Source organism: Anser brachyrhynchus (assembly GCF_964034855.1).
Source record: "Anser brachyrhynchus genome assembly, chromosome: 18".
Taxonomy (NCBI): domain Eukaryota; kingdom Metazoa; phylum Chordata; class Aves; order Anseriformes; family Anatidae; genus Anser; species Anser brachyrhynchus.
In genome coordinates this window covers 787,166-805,229 of record NC_137711.1, presented here as the reverse complement: position 1 = coordinate 805,229, position 18,064 = coordinate 787,166, and the positions used below count along the sequence as shown (strand labels likewise).

General features: G+C 50.3%; 1 protein-coding gene across 14 annotated transcripts in view; it reads left to right on the top strand.

Annotated features, from left to right (window-relative positions):
• Positions 1-15,903, top strand: part of TBC1D16 (TBC1 domain family member 16) — a 31,894-nt gene extending 15,991 nt beyond the window's left edge. For 11 of the 14 annotated variants that reach the window (XM_080560997.1, XM_080560991.1, XM_080560988.1 and 8 more), the window contains 9 exons: positions 5,368-5,565; positions 6,377-6,524; positions 7,593-7,760; positions 8,434-8,582; positions 9,346-9,480; positions 10,590-10,776; positions 11,921-12,100; positions 13,003-13,149; positions 13,879-15,903. In XM_080560997.1, coding sequence (XP_080417123.1) covers positions 5,368-5,565; positions 6,377-6,524; positions 7,593-7,760; positions 8,434-8,582; positions 9,346-9,480; positions 10,590-10,776; positions 11,921-12,100; positions 13,003-13,149; positions 13,879-14,124 — 1,558 coding nt within the window. In that variant the 3' untranslated portion in view covers positions 14,125-15,903. The remainder of the gene's footprint in view (positions 1-5,367; positions 5,566-6,376; positions 6,525-7,592; positions 7,761-8,433; positions 8,583-9,345; positions 9,481-10,589; positions 10,777-11,920; positions 12,101-13,002; positions 13,150-13,878) is intronic. The other 3 variants (XM_080560990.1, XM_080560989.1, XM_080560987.1) reach the window with 2 other exon arrangements.
• The last annotated feature ends 2,161 nt before the right edge of the window (positions 15,904-18,064 follow it).

Genomic DNA, 18,064 nt, shown 5'->3' with positions numbered 1-18,064 from the left:
GTGGCAGGAGCCCTGTAAAACAGCAAATTGTTTTGATCTTTATTTCTCAAGGACAAACCAATTACGCCTATCAGAAGGCAAAGCTGCATTAATCGGGTTTCCTTGAGTCCCTCGTTGCTTTCTGTTAAAATGTTTTATTTGTCAGGCTGGCGTTCGCGGAGTTTATGTTAGTTCAGAGCCCCGTCCGTGGTCGTGAACTTGCTGTTCCAGCCCAAGGTCAGAGGACGGATGCCGCGGCTGCAGCCCTGGCACGGTGCGCGCCGATTAGGTGGCCTCATGTCTGCAGCTGGAGCCACCGCCCTGCTTCGAGCTCCTTCCCCGAACCGGGGCAGCGATGGATCCCGGCACTTTTAAGATGAAACCAGCTTGTTCTTTGAATGTCACTAATAACATTAACGATGAGTAACTAGCAATAATACTCTGACTTTTAGAAGTGCTGTTGAATCTGCTTGCTGGTGCTGGGCATGAAAGGATACAATTATTTTTCATAACCTTTTATTTTCCCTTTACGGCAAGCTCAGCAAAGCAAGTTTGTCAGAGGCAGAGTGCTCCTAATTTGGTCTCCAGTGACCTCCGGCGCGGTGATTGGCAGCCGGCTGTCAGGAAGGAACTTGTGCCTGTGAGATAGAAATGAGCAGAACAAATGCCGTAGGACAGCTCCGGTTCCCTCGAGGACACGGGCTAAAAAAGGTGAAAGAAGTGCAATTACAGGAGGTTTTCAGCACAGAAAGTTAATTAGCTACTAAATAGCATTTAGTGCAGTTCAACGTGGGGAAATTTATGTTTTGAAAGCAAACAGATCAATGGAAAGCCTGTGGAACCAGCTTTTGGAAAGCCCATGTTGACATTCATGTACTTTGTACTGTAACGTCCTATACAGTTTTTCGCGGGTTTCCCTAACAAATAGAGCTGGATTTGTTTCCGTGGGTTTGCAGATGTATAGATACACTTCCACACCAGGATGTTTTGACATTAATTTCAGGGATTCTGCTTGGGCTTTCATCCGGACTCAGTACCTTAATACCTTTTTCCCTGTTCACTGAAGCCAGCATAAATTCTGTTTGGGGTCTCTGAAGCAGAGGAACTTCAAATTCCAAATATTTTCAGTCAGGTGGTGAATTTAACATAGTTCTTAACCTAATTACCGATTCGCACTGATCAGAGGCAAGTAGCTGGTGTGACTGCAGGGTTTTGCTGTCAACTTCGGGCTTTGCGTGGCCGTGCTGCCCTGTGCGTGTCCTTCCATCCCTTCTCTGCAGCGTCACGAGTAGAAATATTTCAACAAAATGTTTCATTCTAAATTACCAATCCGTTTTCTTTTGCACTTCTTTCATATATTGCTGAAATCAGCATGTTTCACAATTCATTATACATGTATATTGTCAAGGACACTCTCTTATTTATCAGAACAATAGATTTGGGTTCCAGCCACCCAACACAACCTCACTGGGTGCAGTTGCTACACTAAATTTTTCGGCATTTCAGGATAGCTTTGAACTTTTATTGATGGATTATTTATTTGAAGCTATCTGTCATGGGCGGTTTAGGCAGCTGATGCTGCCGTGAGCTGTTTCACCTTGCTGGAAAGAAGAGGAACCTGGAAGGTCAGTGCCTGTGCAGAATAGTGGAGAAACAGAGAAACGCTAACCCCTGGGGAGGAAAAGGGGCATGTAATTCCCATTACACGGACGCTCATACATTATGATGATACTTATTGTCTGTAAACGACGCTTCGCAAGCCGGCATGCAGGAATAGACGGGGCTGTTAAGGGAAAGCTGTTATTACTGAAGGCGTGCTTTAGTGCCATGGTGGTGGAGAGACAACTGGTGAGGGTTTGGCTCTTGCAAGAGACTCTGGGAGTCAGCTGGTGGACACCGACAGCTCAGATAACAGCCACATCCCTGCCGTGATCTTCAGCCCCTTTCCCTCTTGTAATTACATTTGTCACATCTTGTCATAAAATGAGTTATTAGATCTTTGTTGCTGAAATAGCCTTCCCGTGTGATGGGTGCAGGTCTCTGCCCTGGTTCTATAACAGAAATAATAATGGGTTTCGTGTCTCTTTATGCCGTAGGTGCACAGAAATGCTTTGACCGAGCAGTAAGGCAGCCCCGCCGCTGCTCACCGACCCGCGCGGGGCCGGGGCAGGATCTTGCCGCGGCAGGAGGACGGCACCGGCAGCACACGGGCGTTTTCCTTCTTAGGGGCAGCCGAAGCTCCCGGAATGTAGCTGAGGTTGATTGCTGCAGCTGGTTGTTGAGAAAATACATCACCGCCGGATCTTGCTCACCGGCAAGCATGAGATGTATTTAGCGACAAGAGAGTAATGGGGCTTGAGCAAGGAGAAAGGTGGAACTGGAACCATGACTGTGGCCGTGGGGTTCCTGCCTCAGGTTTTGCTAATCCTCCTTGTAATTTTTTTCCCTGTCCCTTCTGTTCCCGTGGGGCCTTGCACTTGTTCTCCTGTGTTGCTGAGCAGTGCTGCACGCGAGCTGGTGGTCTGCTTTTCCTGGATGCCGCAACCCAAAGTCTCTCTGAAATGCTCCTCCAGCTATTTGCTTTGCCGTGCTTCAGCTCCCTTCTTTTGCAGGGCACTGGTGTAAATCCCTCATCTAACAGATATAATAGTCTGGCTTTCATAAATAATAAATTGGAAAATTCTTCCCCTGTGTCTGCAGATCTTGTGTGCCTGGATAGAGGACTCCCCAAAAGCCACAAAATTAGCATTGATCATACTACTTGTTGCTACTTAGGAACAGAATGATCTCAACATTAAAATTCTTTTAAGAATAAGGCCAACAGTTTTGAATATTTTCATTCCTTATTTTTTTCCAATCATTATATACAGGAAAAAGTGATTGTATACACAGTGAGTTTTTCCTTAATTCCCACAGTGACTAAATACACACAGCGTATGAGGTGGTGCTCTCTGCATCTCTGCTAAATATGGACGGACGTGTTTGTAGATCTCTCCAAAGGGCATGGTGTGCACAGGTGTCTCTTTCAGATTTCGTAGTCTACATCAGTGAAAACACTGGAGTTTCCTTGAGCTGCACGCCCGAAGGCACTGTGCTCGTGCTCGCTGGCTTTTTGCTGTCCAGAAGGGGTAAATCCAGGCACACGTGTTGCTTCAGATGGCTTCTGAGTGTGTCAGTGCCTGCACAAGCTTGTAACTAGTGGCTAAATGTGAACTGTAAACATCTGTCTGGAAGAAACATTTCCAGAAAGTAGAACGTTGCCGGCACCTTTGTGCCTGGGCTCTGCAGCCTCTGAGCTATGGGCAGCTAACGCTGCGCCTGAAGCAGGTTTTGGTTGCGCAGCTGGCAATACCCTCCTGTCTTCAGGAGATGCACAGTTCCCCAGCTCCAAGCGAGCCTGCCCAGCTCTATCCCTAAATACCATTTCTATCCCTAAATACCACTCCTTGGCCGTTCCCTCCCTGCTGGCAGCTCGAGGTGATGCTCTCGAACCGCGGGCACGCTGCCCGTTGCGACGAGGGAACCGCGCGACAGCGCTCCCCCAGCGAACCAGTCCTCCGGCTCCTTGTCACACCGACCAGTGCATCTTTGCAAGAGTTTTAGAAAATTGGTTGCCTCCGCTTGGTCTTTAAGCTCGTTTGAGTCATCTCTTCCAGGAAAATCCTGTGTAACCAGCTGTGGCTGTTCCTGAGCGTTGCTTCACAAATACCAGCTGCTTACAGCCAGCAGGCCAGCACGGGTGGCTTGTACCGGGGCTCCTATTGCTTTTGCATTAACGTGAGATACAGAGTGGTTGAGGAGAGCGTTACGGTTTGCAGCTTTATCTGGAAATAACGCTTGATTTTTCACAAAGGCCGCTACAGTTTTCAAGGAAAAGTTCACAAGTTGCAGGTGGTGGTGTATAGCTGTGTGAGACTGGACGTATCCCAGTATTTCCTACAAAAACTGCCGTCACTCTTCTTTGAGCGAGTTCGTGTATGTCCCGTGATCCCTGCTCACATGGCGATACTGCCGTGTCGCTTCTCAGACCTCAACCTCAGCATGGCTTGAATGCCATTTTGCTTTGATGCTTTCTGAAAAAACGGAGCAGCAGAACCTCACGAGCAGGGCAGCGAAGCCGCTCTGTTAGCTGAAAGTGAGACAGACTTCGTCTCATCTACATAATGCTGCAGACCTCGAGAAGGGGGCTTGGGGATTTATTTCCCATGCGTGTGGGCGCTGAGGCTTCGAGCCGTACATTTGAACGAGGCTGCTCGCAGGGGCTCGGTTAAAAATTTAACCCACAACTAACTGGGATGTCCGGGGACCTGGCCATTGGAATGCAATGACCTGAACCACGGGGAGATGCTGCAAATGGGGCTCGTCCCCGTGGAAGAGGCACCGCAGCCAGGCTTGGAAGGCATACTGATGTGGTGTGCTGCAGATGCATGCTGAGTGTGTGATTTTCAGCGTTCAGTGCCTACATTGTTAGATAAGCGGATTAGAAAACATTGCATAAAGTGGCATTGCAGGGGGCTGTCTTTATACCTGCTACTCGCCTTGTTTTGCAAACCCTGATTTCACAGCAGAACCCATTCAGAGCTTGCGCTGAGATTGTTCGCATGTATTGGCCTTTTTAAGAATCAAGGGGTCACAGTTTCAGATTCACTTAATTCTCAAAGCAGTGATATTTTTCTTTTGGGATTGGGGCTGGTGGCGGGCATGTGGGTTTTTTTAATCTAGACCCGGTTTATTCATAAAGATAGGTATCTGGGGCGCCGTGGGCTCCTGGCTTACTGGAGCATGGATGGATTCCCTTTCCCTGCGTTGTGGTGGGTTAAAGAGCTCACGTGCGATTTCCCACTCCGTAACTCCCCGAAGTTCCAGGTTTGCAAACGGAAACCATTTGTCTGAAGGTCACACTCGTGAATCCAGGCTTGTCGGGCCCATTTGCGACGGGGAGGTTCAGGGGAAGCATCTTTGGATCTCACTGGGTTCGGAGAGCGTTTGCCAGATGAGATCCCCGCTCAGTACCAGCACATGGATGTACCTGCCCCTCCGTGCCCACGCCGAGCGGCTGCGCTGCGTGCTGAGGGCTTGCTTCAGCTGGGGGCAAGCAGCTGCTTACAGCTCGCCCTCTCAGGGGTGTTTTCAGGGGCGGTTTTCACTCTTCCCCAGTTCTGCGCACAACAGACCAAAACCAGGATCGTTTGTTGGGACAGCAGGGATTTGATTTAAATAAAAATAATTTAATCGCTCTCGTAGGCTGTCTGTTATTGATTCCTGAGACCTGCGCTGAATTCTAATTTCAGAGCTCTGTCAGAAGATTTGTAGCTTGTCGCACCTGTGGTTATTGCGTGTAACTGCAGTCTCTGGCTGCGCTTTTCTCCTCCACGCTCTCGTCTGCAGGGACGCGTGTGACAACCGCACGACCTGCTCCACCAGCTCCGCTTCCAGCCTCGACACCAGCGCCCGGTCCCAGGAGAACACCGGGCAAACGCAGAGCGCCAGGTGGGATGAACAGCAGAAGGTCTTTGCCCTCGAGCAGATCTGTGGCGTCTTCAGAGTGGACCTGGGGCAGATGAGATCCCTGCGCCTTTTCTTTAGGTAACGTCTTGTTTTTCTCTGCGGTGTTTGTGCGTGCTCAGCGGGCTCGGTGGAGGCAGGTGGCTTCTGCAGTCCTCGCTGGAAGTCTTTCCCTGGTGGTCGTCTCCAGGAAAGCAAGTGTCAGCCTCCCCCAGGAGAGCCTCCGAGTTACTGTAATGGGGCCTAAAGGTTTTTTTTTCCCGAGCAAGGTGAAGGTGCTGACACTTCTCTCAGCTGTCTCACCAAAACACATTTAAAATATCCTGCAGGTGTGGAAAACATCTCTTTGCCTGTGGTACCTTCTTGCTTGCCTGCCCCTCACTGGGGCTCTTCTGGGGTCTAACCGCTCTTAGTCTCTTCAGTGAGTTCCAAATTATTACAACAGTTAAAACATTTTTCAATGTTTCAACATTTCAAAACATTTTTACTCTCTCTTGTTGTTCTCACTCTCTGCTTCCTTAGAGAGTGCTGTGCACAACCAAGTCCACGCGTCTCTAGGAGCTGACTTTGGGAACTGGCTTAATGTTGCTGGGACAGATTTCTTGGTTTTTTTTTGTTCTCTGGGGAAGACAAAATGTAATTCCTTGATGTGGTGGAAGGGCAGAAGTTTCCAGGCACAAGTGAAGCTCCTTGAGGAAATGAACTTGCAACAGTCCTCTGGTCACTGTGGCCACGTCCAGAGCTGTAAAATGATTTCTGCCCCATTTGAAGGGACAACTTCTTTGTAATTGCTTTCCTGTCTCCGTCGTCTGATGTCTCCCCTTCCTGCTGGGCCTCTCCTTGTCCTGGGAAATGAACGCGGGTTGTTCTCCCTGCTTGTTTTGTCCCACAGCGATGAGGCCTGCACCTGTGGACAACTGGTTGTTGCGAGCCGGGAGAGTCAGTACAAGATCTTCCATTTTCACCATGGTGGCCTGGATAAGCTGTCTGAGGTGTTCCAGCAGTGGAAGTACTGCACAGAGACCCATCTCAAGGACCAGGTACCTGGCAAGGTTCACGAGGCAAGCAGGTTGTTTACCGTGGGTGTTTCACACTCGGGTTTTCAGCCAGCAGAAGGTGTTGGAGAAACGAAGCCGCGAGTTCGCGTCACCAAGTCAGGCAGAAAGCTACAACGTGTTGGAGGTTGTTAGGACGCAGCTGCAAGTCAGATGCGAGATCTCTCTTGTACTTGCTTATCCTCCTCCGTTCCTGTTCTGCCTGTGGAATATGGAGGAAGATAAGCCAGAAAACTCGCTTAGGTAGTTATTGTGCTAGATACGGTAACCAGACAGGTCAGCGTTGTGCTTTAGGCATGTAAGGTGGTTGGGAATCTGCAGTGGTAGGTCTGAAATTCTGTCAGAGTCTTTCATCCATTTTGTGAAGCATAGCACACTGCATTTGAAAATGTTTTGACAAGGCATCCTGCCATATTTTGTTCAATCTACATACAAATGTGATAAGAGCTCTTTAATTATCTGTTTAAGATACTGTATGTGCTTATTAGAAACAGTGATTTTTAAATTTCCATCCTTCCCACAGAGCCCCCTGCTGCTTTTCTTATTATGGTCGCATGGGCTCACTTTTTGCATTGAACAACCTTTGATTTTTAAATTAAATGTCAGCTGCAGTCTTGCACTGGGATCATGAGTGCCCTTAGAGAGCCTGGCAGTGCAGTTCCCTGCTTGCCTAACAGCAATCCCTTTGTATATGGCCAATCATATGTAATTTATTGCAGGCATTCCTGGCAGGGTGAAGTTTTGCTGTAAGCAGCATTAATTCAGTTTCAGGTCAGGGATAAGACTGGGGGAGGAATGGAAACTGTTTTTTTAAAAGATGAAGCTGTTTTGTGGTACTCGGATTTTTAATTATTCTAATCACTCTTGCTATTGTAATGATTGGAATTTAAAAAAAAACACTCTCCAAGAACTGCGCTTCAGTGCTTAATCCTACAAGAACCACGCAAAAGGGTTTTCCTGCTCCGAAAATGGCTGGGTTTCATACTCTGCTGCTATCTCTGGCTCTTGCCTCCATTTTTTTTGTTTTGTTTTGTTTTGTTTTCCCCCATTCAGCAGCTTACTGATGAGAAAACGTGCATGCAATTCTCCATCCGTCGTCCTAAGCTGCCCTCCTCGGAGACCCACCCGGAGGAGAACACGTACAGGCGCCTGGACGTGTCTGCCTGGCTCAATCACCTGAACGAATCTGGGCAGGTGGAGGAGGAGTACAAGCTGCAGAAGGTGAGAGGGGTGGCTGCTGCTCTTTTGATCTGCTCTCTCCTGCCACGGAGTGCGAGTCCCCAGGTGGAAGCTGCGATCCTTTGCAAGTGCTGGGTGTTTGAGAGCGTAAGGACTTGCTCGCAGTGCTTGGCTGGAGGTCTTGCTGGGACCACAGGTGGGTCTGCTGCAGGGCAGCGGAGCACCTCTCTGATGGAGGAGGGTGTGCTGTCAGCTGCTGCAGCCCGCTGGAATGAGCAAACCAAAGTGTCGGGTGGTTGGCATGTCTGCAGCAGTGGTGTGGACAAATCAAAGAAAGAAAAATTGAGATTCCTGTATGAAATAATGCAGGGCTTGCAGGGGAGCACTGGGTCCAGGTCCTGAGAGAGGAGTTTGCAGTGAAATGCAGTGTCTCCAAGATTGGGGATTAAGCCGTGACATGAGAACGACACGTTAATCATAGAGCCTCTCCAGGGGGGGTTATTGACATTGAAATGAGCCCGATTTGTGTCTCGTCTGGGAATAGAAGGCCAGCACTTTCCCTCTAAACATGTGCAAATTGCAGGAGCTTGAATCAAGGCGTCACTTGTCAGGAAAGAACTGCAAAGCCACCAAAGCATAGTAGCAGGCAGTTTCTTGTTGCTGTTTTTGGGAATGTTAAAACTGAACTAGTCATAACTTTTGCTCCTTCTTCCAGGCCATTTTCTTTGGTGGGATTGATATTTCCATCCGTGGGGAGGTGTGGCCCTTCTTGCTGCGCTACTACAGCTATGAGTCCACCTCCGAAGAGAGGGAGGCGCTGAGAGTACAGAAGAGGAAAGAATACTTTGAGATCCAGGAGAAAAGGTAATAGATCAGCTTCAGCCTCTGCTGCTCATCTCTCCTTAGGTCTGAAGTAGAATGGCACCGCAAGTGACTTACGGAGCCTCTGCCTGGACAGAAGTGCTGGGTGCGGGAGGTGTTAGCACGCACAGCTGACCTTGTGCGGATCTGGAGCTAATACCATACAGTTCAAGTATTATCTTACCTGGGTGCTTGAAACAGGCTCACCGGTACCACGTAGGGAAGCTTATCTCACGGGCAAGACTTCAAGCTTGACGTGCTTGGTTTAGCACACTAGAGGTGAAAATGGGAGCGCATATTTCTTTATAGATATATCTGGATGTAAAAATAGGGAAGAAGAAATTATATCTAATTCAAGGAAGTCATTTCTGCCATAACTGTACATTGTAAACTACTTGTGTAAATTTAAGCTGGAGAGAGACAGTCGTAGTATTAATTAGGAGTCAGTCAGAACAGAGTGGCGAGTTCTGGTGTGCCACCCACAAGGAGCAGTGGAGAGCATTTTCAACTGCTCCTGAAGTGGAGTTTATCACAGAAAGCATGCCGTGTCATCCCATTCATAACTAAAGAAGCTCCTTCTAGTAATCCCTTTGGACAGAAAATGTGCTCTTCTAGGCAGGCCTCTTGTCTCTTTTTCAGCTGATGAGAAAACTCTGCACAGAAATAGTTTTTCTCTTAAAATTGAAGCTGAAATAAGTCTGTTTGTTCCTTGTGGCAATCATATTCCTATTGTGTCAACATACTCCTGTTGCCGTTCAATTTTCAGGCTTTCAATGACTCCAGATGAGCAGAAGGATTTCTGGCGTAAAGTACAGTTCACGGTAGATAAAGACGTTGTGAGGACTGACCGCAGCAACCAGTTCTTTCGAGGGGAGGACAACCCAAATGTGGAAACAATGAGGTGAAGTGTCTGATCCTAGTGTCCCAGAAAGTGTGCCCTACTGAATGTGTAGAAAACTCACTAATCCCCCCAGCCCAGGCTGCCTCAGTTGCTGCTTTGGGAATGCTGAAGAGCATCGTACATACAGTGGCTGGTACCAAACGATGCAAAAACACTTTTTACCTGGTACTTTCACTGCTTCTTTAGCCATTTACTTGTTGATATGATAACCCTGCTCCTATCACCTTGCTTCCATTCATACATAGGCATATAAGAGGTGTGAGCCTTCTGTGGCTGGGGGGGGTAATGAGCGCTGTAGCAGGGTCGTGGGCAGTTGCTTCGGTCTGTGGTTCTCCTGATGGGGTGGAGGACCAGCACACCGGAGTCTGCTTCATGGCTGTGTGACTTGTAAATGTGTGCCTATGAAACCGCTGGATTTTATCGAACAGGATGGCTCAGAGCCTCATGATTTCAAGTGTAGGCATCATCTCTCCTTCTCCATGGCTCCTTCATTTTTGTCATCTTAGTCTTTTTAAATTCTCGTTTTCTTTTTGTACTCTGGTGTCTGTGTACACAAAGCCTTCTCCTGGAGTTTTTTTCACCACACTGATGTTTGCAGCAGGGGTTATCCATATGTGTTACAGCACCTTACAACAGTGTTGTGTGCTTTTGTAGCTGAGATAAACTGTGGTGCTTGTTCCTACTGCACTGCTCCTAGTGGGCTTGCCTCCAGCTGGAAAACAAGAGCCTGAGGAGTTCTGTTCAAATCCACTGTCTCAAACTGCTGTATGCTATTCAGAGTCCTTGTCATTCAGCAAGGAGCCCCTCCGAATTAATCCAGAATGCTGTAATCCTAGTGTTTGTGTATCTTTGCTATGCTTCTGGATACAATTCTTTTAGGGAAAGCAGTTCTGCAGGATGCAAGATGCTGTACAGGTGCTCAAAAAGCCTCCAGGTGTAATTGCAAGATAATCTAAGATAATTTTAGACAGCAGAAGTGATCTATTACCCTTTTGCACTTGGCTTGACTCAGCCTGTGTGATGGGAGTTGGGGTGGAAGGGACGGGCATGCGCTCAGCTGTGATGAGCCTTCCCTGCGTCTCACCTCTCCGTTTGCATGTCTTCTCCAGGAGGATCTTGCTGAACTATGCAGTATTTAACCCAACAATTGGATATTCCCAAGGAATGTCTGACCTGGTAGCCCCAATCCTGGCAGAGGTCCTAGATGAGTCGGATACATTCTGGTGCTTTGTGGGATTGATGCAGAACACGATCTTCATCAGCTCACCCCGGGATGAGGATATGGAGAAACAACTGGTGAGGCTGAGCGCTGAGCTCAGTTTAGTCCTTTCTTTAACTTCTCCTTTCCCCAGTCAAATTAGAAGAACACCCACCATAAAGCAGTTGTCTGGGCTGTTGGGTTCCAGCGTGCAGAATCACACTCCAAGGCTACAAAATAACTGATGGATAAAATTAATCCCAGGTGACTGAGGCACTCCAGAAGCAGTTATAGCCAATAAATTGTCAGAGTAAACTTGCCTTGGCTATGTTGAAGGATGCTGATTCAAGGAATCTTTTATGATCAAATGCATTTAGGGTGGTGCTTTCTTTTTCTCTGCACTGCTCTCAGGCAGACAGAAGACTCACTGCTTTGTTTCTTTCCTGCTTTAGGGGCATTTGGTGTGAATGAGGCAGAGCAGTCGAACTACAGCCCTCTTCATGGGCTTTTATGAAGCCCATTTTGAAGCCCGTTTTTAATAGAGTATTTTAATGATGTCCAAATGAAAAGCCTTATGTATCAGACAGAATTACTTAAAATAAGGTCACCTTGCTCAAAAATGGGAACTTTTTAGTTTAACATTAATGTCAGTAGTTTACTGGTTAAAATCCTAGAAAATGCATTTTAAACCTGAACAATCCTGTCCAGGTCACGATGACACCAATTTAAAGTGGTAAACTCGTGGTGGAAACCTCATGGGACGCTGCTGGTGAGGTGCAGTTAGTTAACGTACAGATTTATCTCTGTAATGTGCCTGTAACAGTCAGCCTTTCTAAAATCATTTCCACATTGCTCGGCTTCTGCTGAAATGAAATATTGTAGATAGCTACGTCCTTTCTTTTCTCTAGTTTTTAAGACTCTAGCTTCATGCTGCTTTCCTCAGCCTGACTCTCTCCCCTTCTTTCTTTTCACAATGTAGCTGTCATGGGATTTCCTTTTCACCCTCCCTCCTTCCTTGTGAAATAGCTGCAGTGGCCTGGGAGCTCCGGCCACTAATGACAGACCCAAGTGTGCTCCTGGCTGTGCTGTAATAAGCTGGCTGCGCACAGGCCCGTGTGCAAGCTGGAGCTTTTTGTGAGAAGGGAGAGCCGGGGCCAGCACTGCTGGAGCCCAGGTCTGGCACGCGGTGGGGGGCTCGCGGGGCGGCGAGGGCGGTGGCTGAGCTGAGAGCATCTTTTCCAGATGTACCTGCGAGAGCTGCTGCGGCTCATGCACCCACGCTTCTACCAGCACCTTTCTTCCTTGGGAGAGGATGGCCTGCAGATGCTTTTCTGTCACCGCTGGATCCTCCTCTGTTTTAAACGGGAGTTTCCCGACGCTGAGGCTTTGCGCATGTGGGAGGCGTGCTGGGCTCACTACCAGGTTAGGCACTGGGAGACGGGTACGGCTCACAGCGGGCAGCAGCGTGCCCGTTGCTGAATCTTCACCATCTCAGCGAGTGTTGCAGGATTTCCTTAAAGGCTCTTAGTACCAAAGTATCCAAAATAAGTTTGATTGCAAGCATTCCCTCTTCTACAATACTTTTCTACCTGAGGCTATGACATGTTTTAGTCTTAGCCGTGCTCTAGTTTGATTTGCTGTGGCTCACCTTGAAAGAAACTAAGAGTGATGCAAACTGCAATGGGGCTGCCTCATTATGGAATTGGGGGGCTACTTTTACTGCTCACAGACCGATCAGCTCAGATGGTCCCCACTTCATTTAAAATACAGTCTGTTTGCCATAGTACTGATCTCCTTAAGTATTCTGAACATTTGCAGCAATGACACCTGAAAAGTCTTTTCCAGCAGCTTTAATTCCCTGTGGGCGATTTCCAGCAACCTGTGAGATGTCTCGGGGAGATTTGGAGTAGATACATTCGTGTTTGTAGATGTTACAGAGGGCCTGTAACTATCAGAGGGGTATATCTGTCGAGCAGAAGGATGGATGCCTGCTTCTTTTACTCGGGAATGTCTGGGCTTTAAAAGGAGGCTTTTCAGAATGTGCTGAGCATCCACTTCTGAGGTTCAGGCTTCTCTTTAACAGCTGGACAATGTCTGCTTTGAAAGCTGTGGTCCAAACCAGTGTGGCTCCCACACTTAAAGGCAAGAGACTTTGACTCAGCTGTGATTCAGAATTCACCAATAACTCACTTTCTGAGTACCACTAGGCAGAACTGCAAGGAGAAAAAAATCCCTGCTAAGGACGTGCTTGTGAAGGGTGAGGAGATCTCTGCCAGGTCTCTGCCTCCACCTGCTGTAATTCAGCCCCTGTTTTCTCATTGCAGACAGACTACTTCCACCTCTTCATCTGCGTGGCCATCGTGGTGATTTACGGGGACGATGTCATTGAACAGCAGCTGGCCACTGACCAGATGCTGCTGCACTTCAGCAACCTGGCTATGCACATGAATGGAGAACTTGTACTCAGGAAGGTAAACGCCTGCATGCTGATGGGGGCCAAGTCTCAGGTCCAGGAGATGAATCAGAGCATCGAGAAAATGAGGGACTGATGCTTAATCTTCCGTATGCCCCTTCTTGTCTGGAGCCTGGAAGAACAGGATGCTGCTATTTGCCTGGAAGCAGTTTTGCAGGAAAAAAAACAAAAAGAGGTAGTTGTAGAGTGCCTAGGAGGTCACAGCATGGTTGGGGTGACCCTCGCACAAGCTCAGGGAATCAGCAGACAGAGCGGGTCATCTTTGTGCCAGGGTCCCCAGTCCATCTGGGGCCGGGGGTGACCGCAGAACATGCAGGGTGCTGTGGCGGGCACAGCACCACCTCTCCCCCCGCTGCTCTCAGCAGCAGCTTGTGCAGGGAGGCCAGGGGCTGAGCGGGCAGCGGGGCTGGGCAGCAGAACAACCTGACGGGCACCGAGACGCACTGCAAGCAGCAGCACTGAGCCCGGACCGCTGCAGCTGAGCAGCAAATACTCGTGTTGTGCTGCTGAGAGGCAGGAGTCCGGTGCTAAGAGCAGCTGTTTCTAAATTCACCTGCTGGCAGCGTCTCCGGTGCCTTGTTTAACCTCCAGCTTTGAGTTCAGGAGGAAGTTTTGACTCCTGTAGCGTAGCTGAGCTGGAGCACAGGACAGGAGCACGCTGGCAACCCCTGTGCTTTGGACTCGCCCTCTGGTGACGAGGAAATGACTTTGTCTCTCTCCTTTCTAGGCGAGGAGCCTGCTCTATCAGTTCCACCTGCTACCCCGCATCCCCTGCAGCCTGCACGACCTGTGCAAGCTGTGCGGGACAGGAATGTGGGACAGTGGCTTCATCCCCGCTGTGGAGTGCTCTGGCCATCACCCAGAGTCTGAGAGCTGCCCGTACGGGGGACTGGCAGAAGAGTCTTCTCCTAAACCAGGAAGCGAAGGCAAGAGAGGCTCGAGAACGCGGGACGTCTTCGCCTTCCGAAAATAGCTGGAGAGGAACAGGGCGCGACAGCGGAAGAGGGAAGGGCAGGAAGGATGTTCATAGGAAAAAATGTTGAAGAGAAAAATGGAGGGATAGCTTGTTGAGACTCCTGGGAGGACTGAAAGGTGAAGAATGGAAGAGGAATGGGTTCAGTCTACAGGAGAAGCAAATGTCAGTGCGCAGTGGTGGAACCTGAGCGAAACGCACCAAGCCAGGAACAGTGCTTGCACGAGTTTGGATTTGGTTTTCTTAGAAACATGAAGTGTTTCTAGATCTTAACAAGGACTTTTTATTCTGCCTCTGGGATTCGACTGGTTAGCAACCAGAATTTGTTACTTTCTAATGAGAAATGAGAATGCTAAAGAGAGCCAAGTACAACCAGCAGCATTTGTGGGTCAGGTGGAAGGAGCAGAGCTGAGGCAAAGCCTCTCTGCAGTGTCCCTTCATCAGAGCACACGTGCACTCTTGCTTCAACCAAAACAATGCAGCTTAGTGGCTTCTCTATAAAGCCATGACGATCATTTTAATTATAATCTGCCAAAAATAAACCTGCAAACTGTTGGGATTGCAGGGAAGGTATCTGCTTTGTTGGCAAGGAAGAACTGGTCACCTAAAGGTCTTGCCTCTCGTTCTTTCTTTTTTTATACGGTATGCCTGTTGGCATGGTGTTGTTTGTTGGTTGTTTCTTTTTTTTCCCATTTGTACAGAAAGTGTACAGCCACAGGTCTTAAAGCACTGCTTTTCTGTAGTCAGGGTATTTCACAGCCACCTTTCAAAGTTTACTTCTTCATGACATTACAGCAAAGCTGCTTCTTTACGCTGACAGCCACAGACTTTAGACACTTGTTTATGGAATTCTGTTCTTTCCAGTGTATTTCCCAATCTGTTCCCTTTGGCTCTTCTCAATTACTGCATTTTTTCTGTCCTTATTTATCTTTGCTGTAGGCTGTAGCGAATGTGCTCCAACTGGACTCTGGGCTCCTCAGCTGGTGCCGGTGGTACATACTCTTCCCCATATTGAAATGAAAACGAAACTTGGTTTGTTGTAGCCACTTTCGCTGAGCTGTCTTTGATAAACGTTTCCCTTGAAGTATTTTTGACAGGACAGCGCGTTTCCACTGCTGTCTTCTATAAAACTTGCCAACAAGAAGTGGAGCTGGGGCCTTGAGCGCAGCTGTGTTGCCAAACACGGAACGACCTTACCAAATTCAGTGGCATCCAAAGGTGTGTCCTGAGCCGAAGCTTGTGCCAAACAGCCTGGACAATTGCTTCCTTTAGGAATGAAAACAGAGGCGAGGTGGCCGTGGGCTGTGCTGCCTTCGCTGCTTCCTCCTGCACGGCGTATGAAGTCTCACAGTCTTCTCCGTGTTGTCTTGCTCCCTCAGTGCAGCCCCTCGGCTGCTCTCACACAGCGGTGCCGCTCCGGCAGGGTGGGCAGCGCCTGCTCACCTTTCGGCTCTGCCTCTCGGGCACGTTTGTTTGTTTGCAGCGCGCGTGGAAAACCCCGTGCCCGCTCTGTGCTGTGGCAGGCACCTGCATTGGACAAGCAGATTTCTCTAAAAGTCGTCTTATCCCCAGCCTGCTCTGGGGTGCGTGTGCTGTGCCCCTGCGGGAGGTGAGGCTGCAGGTGGGGACCCTTCAGGTGAGACCAGGACATCCCCGGTGCTTTCGGAAGGGCACCGAGACCTGACCCTAGGCAGGCACCACGCCAAAGAGCAGCTGTGAAGCAGGGAGTTCTCGGAGATTTATGACATTTCAGTGGATAATAAAAGTCTGTGTGAGCCATTCGTGTGCACGTTGCTGGGCAGGCTGGGTGCTGCACCCTGTGGTCAGGTACGGGGCTTGGCTGGGCACCGTCCCGCAGCCTGGGTGCTGGGTCTGGGTGCTGGGTGCTGGGTCTGGGTGCTGGGTCTGAGCTGCTCCCACCGGGCTGCGCTGCCTCCAGCCTGGGGATGCCAGGAGCTCTCCAAGTATTCGTGTAAATGTAGGCTCTAAGCAGCAGCGGCCAAATTACCTTCCGAAAGCCCGCATGGTAGCAAATGGTGGCAGCACCTTCCTGCCACGCTCCCCGTGGGGACAGGAGGCAGGCACCGCTCGCTGTCACCTGCATCCTCATGCGGGACAGGGGTGACCATAAGGCTTTTGCAGCCCCCATGAGGCACCCGTCGGTGCTGGGGGTGCCCCGGGGTCTGGCTGGGAGCCCCGTGGGCGCTGTGCTCGGCACGGGGCGGGCGCTCGCTGCTGCAGCCGGCTGGGAGGCACCAGCAAACACCGACCAGAAGATCCGGAGCTGGTTTTGCTGCAGCAGCCGTGCCCAGCCAGCAGAAGACAATGGGAAGAGATGAAGTAGATAATTTCTAGCATTATTTTTCCACTGTTAAAATGTCATTCAGCAATGTGGAAATCACTCAGGATTTGTTTAGTTAAAGGCTGCTGCAGTTCTCCCACGCGTGGAAAAGCTGGCTGTCTCTGTTGGAAGCAGCGCTCGGCTGCGTGGGAGCACTGCCACGGGATCGGCGTGCCGCCCCCCTGACGGCTCTCCTGGGCCTGGTGCCACCCATGGGTCCCACCAGTTGCCAGGTGTCTGGGTGCTGCAGGCCACTGTGCTCCCTGCTGCGAGCTTCCCTCCCGCAGTGCCCTGCGCTCCCCTCCCCGGGTCGGAGAAACCCCGCAGAGCTGTGGCCGGCTGCTCCCCGCTCGCTGGGACTGCTCCTGCCCTGGGTAACCTGGTTCCACGTCCACAGACTTCTGAGCTTGTTTAAATCCCATGTCGGAGGGCGGTGGGGGGCTGTAAGAGCAGCTCAGCCCCGTCCCGGGCAGGATGGATGGGGCCCTGGGCACCTGGTGGGTCAGCCCAGTGGTCCCCAGTGCGGAGCTGGGCACGGCGTCTCTCATGGGCAGCCCGTATTGCACAGGGGCATCCTCCAGCAGCAGCCAGGGCTTGGGTGCACCGCTTGTCCCTAGCACTGCCCCAGCCTCTCACAAGAAATTTCTCGGATTTCACACAACCTGGGCAGGCTCCGACAGCGGCGAGCCAGGAGAAGAACAAGAGAGAGCCGAAACGCGTGGTGGGAGGCGAAGGCTCGGTGAAGGCTGGGGCCGGAGGGTTTGCCAGCACTTCGGGGTCCCCTCTGGCCGTGTCACCCGGTGGCGGTGCAGAGGGAAGGAGCCGTGTCCCGTCTCGGGTGAGGCCGGAGCTGGGGCTGCAGCCCCCGTCCGTGCCGGCTGTGGCGGCGGTGCCGCGCCGTGTGGAAGAGAAAAGAGAAAAGGAAATAAAAATGAAAAGAAAAAAGATGAATCTGGCCCTTGCAAAGTGGTGAAGTGAATCATAGAAACAATGACCCTCGTGTGGCTTCCCTCCTGAATTGCTGCCCTGTTCATTGCATTAGCTGCAGCCAGCAGCCAAAAATAGACCCTTGCAAAGGTAAATAGTCAGCATAAGCCTCTTTAGGCAGCCTTGAGCCGATACGTCCCCCTGCCTCCTGGTGCCGGGGAGCACGGGAGCGGGGAAAAAGGGAAACCACAGCCCTGCCTGGCAGGGACGGGGCCGTGGAGCCCGTGCTGCGGCTGGGGCCGGGGCGAGGGCAGCGCCGGGCAGGGGGCGGTGAGAGGCTTCGCTTCTCCATGGCGTTGAGCTTTAACCAGGCCACAGGCCGAGGCCCTGGGCCGGCACCGGGGCAGCGGTGTTCAGCCAAACTTCAGTTTCTCCTGCAGGGAGAAACACTTCCAGCTGTGAACTGGGGCAAGGAGGCGCTGGGGTGAGCTCGTTCTCGTTTGTAGGGTGAGCGATGTGTTTGGACACGGCTGTTTTGTTCAAGGGACGCTGTCCGTCAAATGAAAAATTACAGCTCAGGAGAACAAAGAGCCTCACCTGAGTTATTACGAGCACCAAAGAATTTGGAACCCAGCTTAGCTTTCCCCCATGGGCTGGCTGATTAATCTTCGT